General features: G+C 38.2%; 1 protein-coding gene across 1 annotated transcript; it reads right to left on the reverse strand.

Annotated features, from left to right (window-relative positions):
• Positions 1-2,840: 2,840 nt before the first annotated feature.
• LOC149837209 (eukaryotic translation initiation factor 3 subunit C-like) lies at positions 2,841-16,733 on the reverse strand. Its single transcript, XM_090005894.1, has 4 exons — positions 16,559-16,733; positions 16,181-16,239; positions 14,225-16,048; positions 2,841-4,027 (listed from the first exon to the last, which is right to left on the reverse strand). Exons 2-4 carry the CDS (start codon positions 16,202-16,204, stop codon positions 3,029-3,031), a joined length of 2,847 nt encoding a protein of 948 aa, XP_089862020.1. The 5' UTR covers positions 16,205-16,239; positions 16,559-16,733; the 3' UTR covers positions 2,841-3,028.
• Positions 16,734-18,238: the final 1,505 nt, after the last annotated feature.

Genomic DNA, 18,238 nt, shown 5'->3' on the forward strand with positions numbered 1-18,238 from the left:
TTCTTTTCATTTTCTTTTGTTTTGATCAATTCAATTGTTGTAATTTTTTGTTCTTTATTAATTCTTATTCATTTCCTCTAATCGAAAATCATAAAAATTCTAAGAGAAGAAGCTTGATCGACATTCTTGAAATTGGTGCAAGTCCAATTCCAATCGATCGATTGGATCTTCTAGTTAGATTCAATTTCAGTATTGTTTTTGTTTTATTTTTCTTTTAGATCAGATCAAATCAATTGATCCATGTTTGATTTTATCTTTCTTTTCAATTTTTAGCAAAAACACAAAAAAAAAGAATGAAGATTCGTGCTCAATTGGTGTAAATCCAACTGTAGATGTGATGATCTCATTCCACAAATTGTAAATCTAATTTCTGTAATTTAATGTTTGTTTCTTGATTTGAATTCTATAATTAGATAGATTAGATCTTATATTTCATTCATTGAATTTCAATTTATTCATTCTTTGATCCAATTCAATGAATTAAAGTGTGAAAATCGATAATTCTGGAATTCTGTTTTTCTCATTTTCTGCTTCATTTTGTTTTTAGCATAAATCGAGTTTCTGAAATTCAAATTGAGATCTGTAAATTGGATTTGTTTCTTGCTTAAATCTACCTTCTCTCTGCAAAAATTCAACAAGATCGGATTCTATTTCATGGCCTATCATAAACTTTTTCGGTGACCTATCCAGAAATCTCGTAATTACTATTTTGTAGTTTTCTGTTATTTTTCTGCATTTTATTTTTAAATTATTTGAAGATTCTGAACTCCAAATTTGAATCTGTAAAATGGATTGGATTCTTGGATGAGTCTAGTTTCAGTTTTGAAATTTTCATCCATTTCCAATTCAGTTTGTTATACTGAAACAATCGGATACAAGAAGTTATCAGATAATTGACAGTAGATTTTCTGTTTTTCTTAGTTACTGTTCAATAGTTGTAACTGGAGTTTCACACTAAATTTTTCAATTCTGAAAGTTGGATTCTCTTTCTACCTGTGTTAGGATCAGCTCTGCAAATTTTCAGAAAGATCCAAATTCGATTAATATCATGTTCTTTTAAATTACAGAAACCTGTTTTGACAGAAAATTAAATTCTGGAATGTGAATGACAGAATTGTAATTTCGTGTGCTAACCCCATTAGTATAGAATTTTGCATTTTCATGTTTTTTTTTTAGTGTTTAGCAGGTGAAGGCCATTTGCTGAGTGGAGTGTGCTGATTGAAAAAGAATTTGAATCTTCATTGAAGGATAAAAGGTGAAAGCTTCATTTTTTATTTTTTTTTATTTTTAGTTAATTAAGATTTTTTTTGCTACATTCAAAACTTATAATTAATTTTATTTCAGTTTGATTGGGTTGTGATAAGCTCTTAAACATTTGATTGTTGAATTTTAATTACTTTTAATTTTCTTTTAAGGCAATAAGCATAACATTGATTAGAATACAAAGTTTATCAAAGACCGTTCCTTGAGTTCGACCTGGTTCTCATACTAGTGAGAGTTAGTTTTTATAATTTGATAGTTAACTTTCACAAATAATTCTCATCAAAATACATCTTTAAAATACATTTCAAAAATAGTACAGCAATATTTGTAGGGTTGCTTTGCTCTCTCTCTCTCTCTTTGAATTTAAAGGGCATGGCTGGAAGCTTTGCGGCCCTAGCAAATTGGCCTGCATCCTTGATTGTTTCCTACACTTTCAACTTTCTCATATGCGGGAGACCAGCAGGTAAAGTAATGACCACAACAGAAATACGCATCAGCATTCAAGTTTCTCAAATTGGCCCACCTGCACATTTCTGCTGATAATTCCTCAGCCATGATTAACTGAATACCTTCTTGAGGCTAATGGAATGTAAGTTTATTGAACAATTAGCAGGTACATCCTGTTTGTGATAAAGCTGGTACCAAAAACCAAAGGAAGGTCCCTTGAAGAAATTCAGGAATCCTAAAACAAATTTGCCTCGAACAATCGTTAAGAATTCAACTCGGTCACTAGCAGCTAGATACTTTAAGCCTTAACAGAATGTTTAGCGAGGCAGCCACAGTGCTCTATTATGTTACATGAAAGAACTGTTTCTTGGCCATCGAACGTATAACATGCATCATGAAATCAGTAATATAAATTCAAGAAGCGATTTTATGATTGAGCACAAGGCCCGTTTCATTTGCTTCAATCAGAATTGATCAGATCAGGGCAACAAGCCTAAAACTCACGCAATTTATAGTCATGTTTCTTAATGAACTTCGTTCAGAATGGAATAGGAGAATATAACAAGCGGAAGATTCACACGTGGTCATGATGCAAACACCAGTGGATCATTTCTGTTATACCAACAAAAAACAAACACAAACAATACCAAAAGTACATCAAGAAGCAAAGTGTAGTTGGTCATGATTTGTACGCCAAACAAGTTTAGAGAAGGGTTGCACTAGACTAACATCTTGATATGATCAGCCTCGTTACCAACCTACGGAAGGCTATTCTAGAACCAAAATTGGTTAATCCTAGTTCCTTTTTCGGGAAAGAAATCCTAGTACTCATTTTATTGTGTTGATTGAAAAAAAAAAAAAAAAAAATCCTCTATTTATAACTTAATGCAGACAATCTACACAACTATTTTAAAACTTACCTAAGACATGAAAATGTACACTGCAACTTGTAAAGATGCATACGGAACAAAAGCATCCAAGAGTAGAAAAGCATGCATGGAGAATCATAGAGATGCAAGAGAAAATTATCACTCTATGAGATGCACCCTCCTATCCAGTGTTTAAGGCGCCCAAGCCCAACCCATTCAACCGGACTTTACCAACATGGTCACACATTCAAGATATCCACATTCCAATCAACTCACAGTAAAATATAAAGATAATGAACAGCATACAATCTGACATTAGAATATCCAAGTTCAACTAATAACTATCACAGTATCTGTGATCTAAACCAAACAGCTTAGCTTCTCAAAGTAACAAAAGAAAAGAAAAGCGAAAAAACAAAAGGTCTCCAAAAATAGATAGATTTTCCTCTTCAAACACGGCCTACCTTCGCAAAACTGACCATGCGAGCTGAATTGTCTAACTGTGATCCCTTAGCAGCTGAACCAGACTGATAAGGAGTCCTTCCAACATTGCTGTATGCATCCTGATAGCGGGTGCTTTGGTAACCAGTGGAATATCCACCTGCTCCACGGCCTCCCTGACCAGCCCGATCCTTAGAAAATGCCCCTCCAGAAGAAGCCGCTCTTCCACCTGTGCTTCCATAACCGGAACGACCACTGTAACCTGTCTGCCTTCCCTGTGCAGAAAAATCGGCCTGCCATTTCCCAGAAGCCGCACCGGCATAATCTTGGCCCTCTCTCCGTCTAATAGGAAGCCCATCCAGCCCTCCACCTGTCCTGGCTTCATAGGCCCTTTCATTACTGTCAACAAGAACTGTCAGTTTCTCTGCATATTGGAAGGCCAGAGCTTGGAGTCGTGTGTGCTCAACATTGTGGAAGGCTATGCACCTAGTTGGCTGATCCCAACTTGCATGAAGTTCTTCCACAACCATCATCTTGCTGACAATGCTGTGGACATTTGATTCAGCAAGGTCAAACATTGCAGCAAGCTGGTCTAGGCTCAAAGAGTCATAGCAAGACGAGTAGGTGAACAAGTATGTCCTCAAAGCCTCTTCCTTGATCTTAGACCTTATCATCTCAAGCACCTTATCTTTGCCATGCAGCAGCTTCCACGCATCAAGAGACTCAATAACTTGGAAAGCTTTCTGGAAGTCTCCCTTGCTCAATGCTCTTGTTGCAGCCATGATATGATCACGAACGTTCTCTGGCGGACCAGTAAAAGTCTGCCGCTCACTGACTTCCAACAAACGCCGGAATGTCTTGCTGATGACTTTGCGTTTTGCATCATGTGTATTGGCAGCCATGTTCGGTACCTCCAAAAGCATGGCACATATCAAATGAACAGCTTCTAGCAGTTCAAGATTTATGTGCATGTGGTAGGGCATCTGTCTTCTCCTCTCGAGCTTTTCCTGAATGAAAGTCCAACCATTAATACCACAATACACGAATGGAGGCAGAGGAACACCATAAAGATATTTTTATGACATTTAAGAAAAAAAAATAATTATCAAATTAGGCTCATCTACAGGGAAAAAAATATTTCAAAGATTTTATTCCATAATGTGGGGCCGTTACTATGGCCACTGATTTTAACTTATCATTGCAACCCTATGTTACAACTCAGCCTTTGGTGACTATTAGGGGTAACAATGGGTCACAGGTGATAGGTCTGACACAAACCTGACCCATACTAAACCCTATAGGGTCAGTGTTTGGTGATAAAGAATGAGGTCCGATTAGAAGCCGGTCAGACTTAAAGGGTCCAATTAGTATATTGAGCTGGGTATGGTTTGTGAAATTTCATACCAAACATGGGCCCGACACGAGTTTCGATTAAGACCTATGTCACATAGGTGCGGATGCGGCGCTTTAAAAAAACTTGGGTGCGGGGGTGCGGGGAGCATATATATATATATATATATATATATATATATATATATATATATATATATATATATATATATATATATATATATATATATATATATATATATATATATATATAATTTTAACAGTTTTAAGTTAACACTACGTGTAATTGTGTGCATTTATGTATTTATATATATAATACAGATAAAAATGGACTTGATTAGGGTTAACCTATGTCACACGGACTCGGCTAGGGAGGCGCCGCACCCGAGTCGACACGCCCCGACATGGGTGCGGCCTCGGACTCGGTCAACGAGACGAGGCCGAGTCCGTCCTTGTTTTGGACTCGGTCAACATTGACTGAGTCCAAAAATGTCCATTTTTAGGGCAAAAAACAAAAAAATGACCTTTTTATATATTTTAAAAATATATATATATAGCATGAGTCTCAAACATAAGCCCCAGAAAAAAAAATATTCTTAAATATTATCATTTAATTCTCTCTCTCAATCTTAAAAGCTAATAAATTTTCATCCACGAGTACCAACACTTTTCATCCACCCAGTTCTCACTCTTATAAAAGCTAATAAATTCTCATCCACGAGTAGCAACACTTTCTCATCCACCGAGATCTCTCTCTCTCTCTTTTTCAAATCTAGCTTTGAAAAATTAAAAGCTTTTAATGCTTTTAATTAATGTTATGAATTTTAGCAAAACTGCAAAAGATGTTTAATGCATTTACCAGAACATGCTTTTAGTTAATGCTTTTAATTAATACCTTGATGATGTTTTATTCCCATGGTAGCTTAAGACTCGGCCGAGTCAATGATAAACTCAGCCGAGTTAGGTTCTAACCCAGATAAACTACTATTTTAACTCGGTTAGTTCAGGATCTGAGACAACTCGGAAGAGTCACGAGCCGAGTCCCAGTGTCCAAAATTTATATAGATATATGCACACACTGGATATATATATATAGCCGAGTCCCCGTATCAAAATTTTTAAAATTGCACCGCACCCGTGTCGCACCCGCACCCATGTGACATAGGGGTTAACTGAATCTACTTTTGGATAGAAATGGACCTCAGTGTGGTTGACTTCACCTAACACAAAGGAAGCTGTGTCCAAGTGTCACACCCGCCTGGGTGGGGGTGCGACGCAGGTGTTGTGCCCTGTTAGAAGAGTCCGTGTGACATAGATTAAGACGTGTGATTTTCCAATGTAAAAAATATAAAAAAATTTATTTTATAGGGTATGAACCAGGTCTGGTTCATGTAATTCTTATAGGGCCTGGGTATGGTTTTATGTATAGAAAACCCGATCAGACCCAATTCCAAACTCAGTACCCGCACCTTTAGTCAGATCCGAGATTGAAATCACTTGGGTCCAAACCAGATCCAACCCGTTGACACCCCTAGGGATATGGCCAATGAAGTGTGAGACCAGGATGCGGGAAACCGGTTGAGTCAAGCAAGCTTGACAAGACAATAGGAGGAAGCAAAACCAAAAATGGATTTGGCCAAAAAAAGAGGTAATGATATGGATACCATGACCTCACCACTGAGACAATAATTTTTCTAAATTTTTTGAAGCATATGAAGTTATTTGCTTTTATCATAGATAATACAGACCCAATTTCATGACAAAATCAAGGTACTGACATTTAACAACCAGGGAGCATTTCCTATTGTTTTGGCATAGAATAATATAATTGAGTCACAAACATCTCGTAACTAGACCCCCAAACAAAACAGAATTGCTGAGAAAAAGAATATAATCTCATGGAAGTCACCAGGCCCCTTACACATATATTAAGGCACCAAAAAAATATTAGTGTAATGATTTTTGTATAACTTTATTTATCATATGCCTACTGATGTTCTTGGTGGATCACAGTCTCAAACCTAACCCTTTTCCTTACCCTCTTGTATAGTTGGCCATAAGTTGTGCAAAAGAATAATCTGTCATGCTTCTATGAAATACATGTTTACTAAATGACATGGGATTCCTAAATGTTACAACAAAATCCCCCCCCCTCCCAAATCCAACACACAAAAGAAGAGAGAGAGAGAGGTGTCCCTAAAGATCTGTTTCTTCACTCCAACGGAAGAAAGTGCTTGTTATCACCTTAGGTTTTGTGTTTAAAGGAGGCAAGTAAGCTCCAGTGGGTTCTCCCTCTTCCAAGCAAGCTCTGTTATCACCCTAATGAATGTTGGAGAGGCTGATAACAGAGCTTACTTGTTATCACCCTAGGTTTTGTGTTTAAAGGAAGCAAGTAAGCTCCAGTGGGTTCTCCCTCTTCCAAGTAAGCTCTGTTATCACCCTAATGAATGTTGGAGAGGTCATCTTGTAAGTATGATAGCAACTGGTTGATATCAAGAATCAGTCAGAACTTAGTTTGGAACTTGGGAATGTGTAAGTGGGTGTCGGTCTTCGATATTGTGGATTTTATGGGTGGGATAGGGAGTTAGGGATTGATCCAATTGTAGCAGACTTAATAAAAAAAAGCCCCAATTGTAATGGTGTTTTTTGGTATCGAATGACAATTGTGTAGGTTGGTCTACCTCAAACCAGACTGTAAACTCTCTCTCTCTCTCTCAACTTTTCTGTGTTTGTCCAGCCATCCATTTGATCACTGACTTTGCCATCTAACATCCTCTGTTATCTCCATCTCAATTCTTATCAGTTGGAGAATACTCTTAAATTTAGTTCATTGGTTGAGTTGCATTCATTCTTATTAGGGTTGTCAAAGGATCGGGTTTGGTTTGGACCTAGGTGGAACCAGACTTGGACCCGATTTCAGGTATGCTATGTCACATGGGTGCGGGTGCGGGGATTCGGCACTTCCAAAAAACCCGGGTGCGGGGGTGCGGCAGGGGCAAAAATGTAAATATATATAAGGGGGTCCGGGCTTCCCCCGACGCGGGTTTTTTCAAATTTCATTTTATATACAACTGCACGATAGCGCACCCATCTCGTCAGGAAAATGGATTGGATTCGCTCCATATATTTAAGAAGCAACAAAACAGTTGTCATCAGAGGGAAGCTTGACATACTTTTATGAGGAAAAAACTTGAGATCATTACCAACAAAAAGGAAAAAGGGCGACAAGTCAAAGTGAAAAACAAGAAGAAAGGTGACCGCCAGACTCCAGATTCCCAGGCGCCTGACTGACATATCAGATGAGGTAAGAACCATGAACACCCAAAGGTCCAAAAAGACATGGAACTATAATGCAAATGGTGCAGCAGTAGGCCCTGGCAACATGAAAATTATCTCCCCTCGTCAGGAGAACAGTGAATGCTAATAGCCAGCAAGGCTACCACCATTATTATCATTTATTATGGAGAGAGAAAATCCTTTACGAAAAAAAGGAAGGCTACCACCATCATTATATCATTTATTATGGAGAGAGAAAATCCTTTACGAAAAAGAAGGATCAAGGCTACCACCATCATTATCACTTATTATGGAGAGAGAAAATCCTTTACGCAAGATTGAAAAGGCAGGAGCAGCAGCAGCTGTCAGCAGAATTTTTTTTTAAAAAAAATCCGCAGCCCATTTCATAGGGCAATTTTAAAAAAAAAATCCAAAAAAAATGGACCTAAATGATCCAGGGTGCGGTCAACGCACCCAGGATCGGGTTGACCGCACCCGGTGCCGCACCCGCTCCCGCGTCGAGTCGCGTTGACGTGTGTGCGGCACCCTGCTAGCCGAATCCCTGTGACATAGCAGGTATGGTATCGGGCCCGGGCCTATTCGGATCCACAATAAGAAAACCCATAACCGAACCCGACAAGAACTACATGAACCAGACCCGGACCATACCCGGTAAAACCATTTTTTTATCATATTTACATTGAAAAATTGCAGTTCTTAATAGCAACTCAGGTGGGGACGAGTCCAGGTCTGGTATAAAAATTCACAAACTATACCCAGGTCCATGTGTTAATCGGACCTTCAAGTCTGGACTTGGGTCTTAATCGAGTCTGATTATTTATCACCATATCCGGACCCTATAGTGTATCGTATGATACAGGGTCGGCACACTAAAAAAGGAGCTCAATCATAATTTTTTAGTTTTGAGTGTCAAAAACCTCTTGAGGACCGACTCCCTCATTTGTGTATAAAACTATAAACCATTAGAGAGGTATCCATGCACCCTAGGACTCATGAGAGCGATTTGGGGGCCGATTTGTGCTTTTGGATCTGCCAAAATTAGAGATTTATAAACCATATTTACGACTGTTGGGGATGCTCCCAATGACTCTATGGTTAAAGACCATAGAGCCCTTGGTCAAACAAATAAAAGAAAAGAAAAAAAGAAAAAAAGAAAAAATACAAAAGTCAAAACTGTCCCTAGTAGACAGTTCTAATTACAAAAGTGTAAAAAGACTAAAATGCCCCTATTGGGCAATACAAAAAATGACAATTAAATATATATATATATATATATATATATATATTAACACTATTATGTGTGATTTTAGTAGTTTAATAAAGCCAATTTTAGAAAAAAGCATGCATGAAAATAATGTTTTACTATTTTTTGGTATTTATTTGAGATTTCCTATTTCTTATTGGTTGTTGCTTCAGCAATAAAGCATTTCTTTTATTTATTTGCATTTTTAGATCACTTTTAAAGTTTTTTTAAGTTTTTAAAAATATATTTTTGAGGCTTATGCCTCGCTTCATATTTTGGTGGAGCGCTTTGTTACACCCTCAACACTTTTCACAACATTGTTTTGTATTTTTTTATTAATTTTGATACCTTTTCAATTTATAAAAGTTCTAATATTTTCCTAAGATTTTTCCGAGGAAAAAGAAATTCAAAAGAACTTTGGAGGAAAACCCTGCTGAGAACGATATTGGTGACTATGGGTACGATGGGGGTACAAAGGGAATGACATAATTTTCTGGAAGGATGTATATATACGCAACGCACATTAAAAAATGCACAATTATGTTACATTTTACAATATGCACAATACATGAAGTTATAATAGATTATCAATTACAAACTAAAAGTCTAAAGCATGACAAGTTTATGCAATTAACTAACAAATAATGATCAACGAATACGCTTTTGATGTCGAGTCTAGGCAACACACTAGTTGAATCATAGGATGGATAAAATGAGTAGAGTTAAGTTCAAAACCTACATGACCCGCACCCAGAAGTACCTAATATTGGTACAGATCTATGTCACATGGGTGGGTACAGGCACAGAGGATACGACATGGCAAGTTCGAAAACTGTGAATACGGCTATATGTGTGTGTGTGTGGTAGTGGTGGGGGGGATGGGGGATGTTTGTTTTATTTAAAAATGTTTCAAAGGGAATGTTTGTGTTTTTTCTTTTTTATAAGGGGTAAAATGATTTTTTTTAAACAAGGCGGTAATTGAATTTTTATTTTTAAGGGAAGGGAGTACCTCTCTCTCTCTCTCTCTCTCTCTCTCTCTCTCTCTCTCTCTCTCTCTCTCTCTCTCTCTCTCTCTCTCTCTCTCTCTCTCTCTATATATATATATATATATATATATATATATATATATATATATATATATATATATATATATATATATCGTGGTTTTAAAACTCGCCGAGTCAACTCGGTGACTCGGCTCGGCTCGGCCCTCCAGCGAGTCAACCCAGCAGGGTAAACTCGGCTTGCCTTGACTCGGCCGAGTTCTAGGATATTTGAAATTTGATTTTTTGGGTATTTTAAAATAACAGTTTAATAATAAATAATAAATTACAAGACAAACCAGTTCAAAGATACAATAATCTATTAATCTTTATGTGTTGATTAAACATATTGGCAAAAAAAATTATTCAAAGATCTAACAAAAAAGTGAAGCATACACGTATCGGTGCTTGTACTTCATGTTCTGGTGTTGGGTGCCTTTGAGTGTTGTTTTATGAACACATATTATGAAACAAAGTCTGTATCATTTTTGTACAAAGTCTGTATCACACCTGTGCATAACAATATGTACCCTGTCATCCTTATTTTTTGACAGAAACACCCATATCATACCAGTTGTGCTGATCTTGTACAGTATGCTTGTACATGTATCCATGTGACATCATTTCCCTTGGTCATAATTGGAATTTCTTCTGGTGATTCATTCTCTTATTGTTGTTTTACCTTGTTGCAACTAATTCAATCTGGCTTGTTATGCAAGATGATGTGTTGCTGTTCTCAATGAGGTGAGATCACTAGAAAGGATCAAAGGAAAGCTAACAAAAGCTAGGGTGTCTTCTGGAGAAGTTTAGCTGAAATTCCTAAACCATTCTATTTAGAAATTTGAGTTTAAGTATGTTTCTAGAGTCAGTTACATGGGGCCTTCATTGAATACCAAAGACATGCTTGTTATGAAGAAGTTTCTTCATGTAACTTGATCTTTCCATGTGACCTTGTTATGAAGAAGTTTGTACTTTTTCTACTCTGAACTTGCAATTTTTTATTGTCAACTCTTTAGATTATATGTTTACTGAAAAACATGGTTTGATACAAATTATATATTGTTTTTCTTTTAAAATCAAAAGTTAACAAAACCCGGTCCGAGTCACCGAGTTGACCCGCCGAGTCACGAGTCAATAAAGAACGAGTCGAGTTCCGAGTCACGGGTTTTAAAACCTCTCTCTCTCTCTCTCTCTCTCTCTCTATATATATATATATATATATATATATATATATGTGTGTGTGTGTGTGTGTGTGTGTGTGAAGAAGAAGAACAAGAAGGAGCCGTTGTGGCTGCTCTCTCTCACTCAATCTCTCTCTCTTTCTCTCTCTCTCTCTCTTGATCTCTCTTGATCTCGATGTGAAGAACGAGAAGAAGGAGCCACTGTTGTTGCTGCTGTCTCTCACTCGATCTCGATGTGAAGAAGAAGAACGAGAAGCCACTGCTCTCTCTCTCTCTCTCTCTTATATATATATATATATATATATATATATATATATATATATATATATATATATATATATATGTGTGTGTGTGTGTGTGTGTGTGTGAAGAAGAAGAACGAGGAGTCGTTGTGGCTGCTCTCTCTCACTTGATCTCTTCCCACCGCTTCTCTCTCTTGATCTCGATGTGAAGAAGAACGAGAAGGAGCCGCTGTTGTCGCTGCTGTCTCTCTCACTCGATATGAAGAAGAACGAGAAGTCGCTGCTCTCTCTCTCTCTTTCTTTCTCAATGCGATGAAGAAGAACGAGGAGGAGGGGGACCCGTACCCACTGCCTCTCTCTCTGTTGATTGGATGAAGAAGACGAAAGAGAAGATAAAGGAGGATAGAAGGTATGGTGCCCCTTCTCTGAGCCCAGCAACCACCCGTGTTGCACCTGGTACTCGTCCCCATGTCGGGCCGTGTTGACACGGGTACGTGGGCCATTTAGCTGTGTCGATGTGACATAGGTACAAATACAACACTAGTACGGGGCTTGTTGGAAGTACACATTTTACATAGATGCCAATTAGCCAAGATGAAGCCATCCTCATCTTTACCATTCTGAAAGATTGGCCATACTTATTGAACTAATATACTCTAAGATACCAGCAAAGTCAAAAGGGTAATTTTGAGACATCTGCTCAAAGTCCTCCAATGACAACCTAGAAATTGTGTGCGACAAGAAAGAATAAAAAGTAACATAGGGAAGGTGGTTGATGAACTGAAAAAACAGCTGATTTTATTTCCAATAGAGGGCGAGTGGCAATGAAGGAATGATAAGGAGGAGAAATGAGCAGGGTAAGGGTAAAATCTCATTATGGCATTGACCAAGGTATCAAAATTTCTAAATATGGAATGGAGACTCAATAGCTTTGTAGCAGATGACAAAGGTGAGCCAAATTACTTGCAAATATAGTAAATAGGATACAGAAAACAACATAAAAAACACACAGATAGTAGAAACTTCAGGTTGGAGTTGATGCTTGCATAGAAAGCAGGAAGCAAAACACGTAAACATCAGAAGCTTTAGTGTGTTTTTGTTACAGGCCAAAACAAGGGAAAGAGGCTCATTTTGTATGAAATCAGCCTCTTACCCATGAGGGCTGAAATGAATGCCCTGCAGGAAAGCACTAGTGGGTTCCACAGGTTTTTGTTTGAAACAATTAGTTTCACACTTAAGCATGACCGAGGACCCGATCTTACAGCCTCAACTCCTTATTTAATGTTGGGATTCTTTGGGGGAGAGGCAGACTTATGGTGACTGGTAGGCGATGACCAAGCCCTTGACATTGGTTTACATGCCACATTTTACTAGGAAGGGTCAAACCATGGGAACAAATCTACAGAGAGCTCTCATGAAAGGGGCATCCAACCCGTGGGGTTGTAACAAACATGCCCTTTTAGAACAACAATTATCATTCACGAGCAAGCATGTTTTCCAACAACTTAGATTTGTGAATCTTGGCAATTGTGATCATGTTTCCCAAAAATAGAAGGATGCTACCATCAAATGAAAAGTTCTAACTCCCTTTATTGTTTTAGAAGAATGTGAGTTATGATGCTTGACATTATTCTCTTAAATGTAGTGATTTAATAAGTTTCAACAAAATATATTTAATATGCTCTCCATTTGTTAAAGAGTTCTTATTGTCATCCCCAACCATGAACCACTCACAATTGCAATCATGTTTCCCCAAAAATAGAAGTATGCTACACTAAATGTGAAGCTGAAACTCCCTTTATTGCTTTAGAAGAATGCAAGCTTAATGTTTGATGTTATTCTCTTAAATGAAGTGATTTAATAAGTTGATAACAAAATATATTTAATATGCAGTCCATTTGTTAAAGCCTTCTTATTCTCATCTCCAACTACTAACCACTCACAAATACTGCCAATATTTTGAAAATATCACAATTTTATCATGATATTTTCAAACACCCACATAATGACATAAAAACTTTGATACTTTCAAAATAACACTTGTGTTGCAAATATTAGGCTATTAACAGAATATTTACAAAGCAAAACCCACTTTTTAAGTGTTTTATATTTTCTTTCATATTAGCTATATATTTTTACTTTTAAGTGTTCTATATTTTCCAATATTTTCCCAAGAATTTCCTGAGAAAAATAAAAGGATTTGATTTGTCATTGAGATTCCCTCACCAAGAGACCCCAAGAGAAAGATTTGTGACATTGATATTGTCTCACTTCCCAAGAGACACTTAATACCACTATCATTTCCACCTTATATTGGATTCCTTCAAATCTTGATGCTACAGCTTCCAGATTTTGCCTCCAACAGTCACAGCTGATAAGTATATCACACAAAATAATTTCACATTTTTCTTGTAATGCAATTGAGGATGAATGGTTCAGAAATTATTTGATAAGAGAAGGCAACTATGGGGATGCCTGCACATCCTCATATGCACGAAGTGATTGCAAGGTACCCCTCCATGTCCCATCCAACCAAATAGTTGGGAGGAATTACACACTAAAGGAGTTAAATAAAGAAGGAATGTCAGTGGGTAAAAGAAATAAAATGAACCAAGTAAGCACCAGTTAATACAGCTACCCACCATGACACAACTAAATAAGCTATCATGATCACAAGCACACCATCTTCCAGTTTATGCAACTTAACCACTGGTGATAAATTCTACAGAAAAGGAATTTTGACACATAGCAAAACAGAGATAATGGACAACTTAAATAAGTGGGAAATAAATATTTTGGATAAAAACTTGCAAAGTAACAATCTAGAGAAAAAGGACAAAGGACATACCTGCTCTGGAGTCTTCTCATGATAACGGCTTTGAGAAACTCCTTGGGCAAGCAACTCTTTGATCCTTCCACCAGCATAGAGTTCCGAAAGACAACTATGAGCCTCTGAAATGAGAGACACTCTAAAGGCACAGAGACCAAGTTGTGCCATTGCACGGTTGAAAAGTATCTGTGTTGAGATATCCATGTGTTGAACATTATCCTGCAAATGGCTCATCAGCAGCAGATCACGAGCAACCGAAAATTCATCCAAAATAGCATGGTGGTAGATATCACAAAGCAATGCTCTAGCCTTTGTACGCTCATCACCAAACCTATAGATCAGAGAAACCAACATATCCATAAATGCCCTACAACTCTCAGGAAAAGTTGGCCTCCGTGGGACAAGCTCTGGAGTGACAACAAAAGCAGGAGGGCCTCTAATTTCTTCTTGGGTTTCGTCGGGCTTCCCATCCTCATCAGCATCACTATCTCCATTTTCAGGAGAAGCAGAGGAAGTAGTGTCAGCCCTCACCTCTGCCAACATCCTCATAGCATCATAAACTTCCTGAGGCTTGTAATAAACCAGCTCCACCCGTCTCAATGCCACCTTCGCAGCTGCCCTCGTATCTCCAATCCGCTCCAAATAGTCCTGCACATTTTGAGCTAGAACAAAGAATAAAGGCTCGTCTCTAAGCCTCTCCACGTACTCCTTGGTGTAAGGATCAAGGCTCTGCAAGCTCTTGAAAAACTCAGTATCCATCCTGTCCAAAAATGCAACTATATTTCCCCATATTCGAATTGTTCCCTTGTAATTGGCATCCTTCTGGGTTTCATTCTCATCTGGCTCCACTGAATCATCCACTACAATGTTTGGATACTGCTCGAGAATGTCAAGAACGACGAGCATATTCTGCGTGCACTTCTTCCACACATTTATCGGCATGTACCCAAGAAGGCTTGGGTTCACATCAAATTGGGAAGAGATGACACTGAGCAGAATCTCAAGCTTATGAGCGGGGGTTTTCGCAACCCTGGTGAGAAAGGTTAGCTGCTCAACCTGTTCCATCCTACCAGTTCCCTTTCTCCCCCTGGCTGCCACAATCTCCTTTAACTTCTTATCAACATTCTCCCATGTAATTTCGCTTGGATCCTTCATAAATTGCTTATCGATCAACTTATCTTTCTTATTCTTCTTCTTCTCCCAACCACCATCATCGTCGCCATATTCTTCATCATCACCGTCCTTCTCCGAGTCTGTGGCAATCTTTGTGGGGTCCTCCTCAAACTCTCCATCGGACTCCTCATCTTCTTCTGCATCGTCAACATCTCTATCCCCTTCCTCATCGCTCTCAGGGTTACTCCTGTACTTCTCTATCAAGTCCTCGAATTGCTTGTTATTCTTCTTCAGCTTCTGCTTCATCGAGTTCAAGGCCTTGGCGTTGGTGCTGCTCATCTTCTTCTTAGCTTCCTTGTTGGCGAGTGCCTCAGCCAGGAAGTCCTCCAGCATGACCAATGCTTTTATGTAAAGAGTCGGCGCCTTCTCAGATTCCGTCACGCGGATCACCTTCTCGAGCTGCTTGTTGATCTTGTCGAAGCTGTCCTGAAGGCTGACCCAGTCGTTGATCTTCATGGCGTTTCTCATCTGCTCAACGGTCGACCGCATCTCCTCAAATCTCTTGTCCTTGGCAGAGCGGACAATCCGCCGCTGGTCATCCGAATCCTCGCTATCGCTTAAACCAGTGTCAAGGTATTTGCTCCCAGCGGCGGCACCGCCAGTGTCGCCATCCTCCCTGATTTCAATATCCTCCTCGGTCTCACTGTCCTCTTCCTCGGTATCGCTCCCCTGGCAAATCGACGATCCATACGAAATGAAAACTCATCCATGAAGATAGATATCAAGAAATAAAAACGAAAAACGAAACCCAGGGTCAGTGTTAGGGTTAGAGTTAATTTAGAAGTCATAATAGAAACGCACCTGCGTCCAGAAACGAGAACCCATCCTGCTTGGTTGATGAAGAAACGAACAAACAGAATCTGCAAACAGAAACCAAAGGGGAAAACTACCAATAAGACGAAAAATACCGAAAATTAAGGTTTTTTCCCTTTTACGAAATCACGAATCCCCAAATTTGCAGATAATGAAGTGGGTTAGAAGAAGGCCAAAGAAAATCAGAACAAAATTAAAAAATTTATACAAAAAAATCAGAAAGGGAAAAGAGGAGGCAATCTCAGGGCTTGAACATGAAATCAAACCGTGAAAAAGCTTAATTTGTGATAAGATCGAACTACGGATTTAAAATCGATGAGGCGATCGAACAAAATCAGGATGCAACTTCAGAAAGCGAAGGCTAACCTGGCGAGATTTGCTCTGAGTTTGCTTTTGCTTCTGAGAATCGCAGGAACAACGACGCCGCTCTCCCCTGCGATGGTTATCTGAAGAGAAACAGACGGACCGAATAGAAAAACGAAACCCTAATAAGCAACCGATTGTGTCTTATTCCCTACCACTGACCTAGTCGGATCACCATGTGCTTCCAATAAGCCTGTGACACTTACGTAGGATGCCAATGGGTCGGGTTTGACCCAGCCTAACCCATATCAAACCTTATAGGGTTGAGGTTTTTCGATTCAGATCTTAGTAGGAATCGGACTCGGATTCGAATACAAAATCTAATATCGAGTTCGGATCTGGTTAATAATTGGATCCTATTTGACTATTTTGGGTCGGATGTTGGATAATATTCAACCTATCCAACATCCGACCCCTTGACATGTGTCAACGGGTCAGAACTCAGAACTTCTTTGAGCCCAGGTATGCTCATCCCTAGATGGCTAGATCGGACTCGGAGGTGCTAGGTCTGAGACCCGGTGGGGATCAGATTGAACCTACTAAAGGCTTGTTGTGTCTAGTTCAGGTCTTACAAGGGTGGACCCGAACTAGACACTGCAACATACTAGTTTTTTTTTTATACATATTACATTAAAAAATGCAGATCTTAGTCTGGACTTAAGTCTGACCCAGTCTGATATGAAATTTTATAAATTATACTTAGCTTGGTATAATTAGACCTCAAAAGTGTGACCCGAATAATTAATCAAACCCTTTCTTCGACCCTATATATAGGATCTGGTATAGGTTGCAATCGAATCATACCCGACCCATTGACACGATAATAGTAAGCGTACCCTTGCTGAACTCCTTTCAAACATATCGACCTCTTACACTTGATTTTAAAGCCATATGCAAGAGTACCAAATAATAAAAGAGCTTGTCTCAAATGGTGGTCAACACCAGACCCAACTAATCAGGTATTGACTAAACGGATTTGAATTCAGATGAAGTAAAGCTGATACTAAATCCGATCCTTTTCATATAATTAGTTTCAGACATCAGTAAATCCGAATATCCATTGAATTCAGTAAAATAAAAAACCATATTCAAATCCTATTATAATTGGACATGGGATTGGCTTACTGAATCCAATTAAACTGGGTAGGATTCTATCAGCTATCATAAAATTTGAACTGCTGGCATCCCTATGTTTAAGAAACTCTTTTCATCTACATATATAAAAACCTAGTTTTAAATTGTTTTCAAAGGTGTTGTCTACGAATAATATAGCAAATTGTCTTTATAAATCACATTCATACTTAAAAGTTTAATATTTTACAAAATATCTACTTTGTTTTTTTGGCCATGGTAAATGTCCACCCTTTAAGTTCAATAATTAATAAATTTCAAACTTTATGCTAATTTATCCTTATAAGATTTCCTTTTCTTTACCCATTTATCTTGTTTCTCTCTCTTTCTCTTAGTTAAAGCTCTATAGAACCATAAATAAAAAAAAAATGTAGAAATTTTTTTTTCAGCGTTGGTGAGAATTCTTCAGTGTTTGACGTAGGTAGTGGAAAGGTAAACAATAATCCTAAAAAGTTACTGCTTGCATAGCAGAAAGGCTCTGCACACAAAGGGCTTCTGCATAAGTGATGCTTGCATAATAAAAATGGAAGAAGAAAAGCAGGCAAATCAGTA

Source organism: Nuphar pumila, chromosome 5, assembly GCF_984573655.1.
Source record: "Nuphar pumila chromosome 5, dmNupPumi1.hap1.1, whole genome shotgun sequence".
Taxonomy (NCBI): Eukaryota; Viridiplantae; Streptophyta; class Magnoliopsida; order Nymphaeales; family Nymphaeaceae; genus Nuphar; species Nuphar pumila.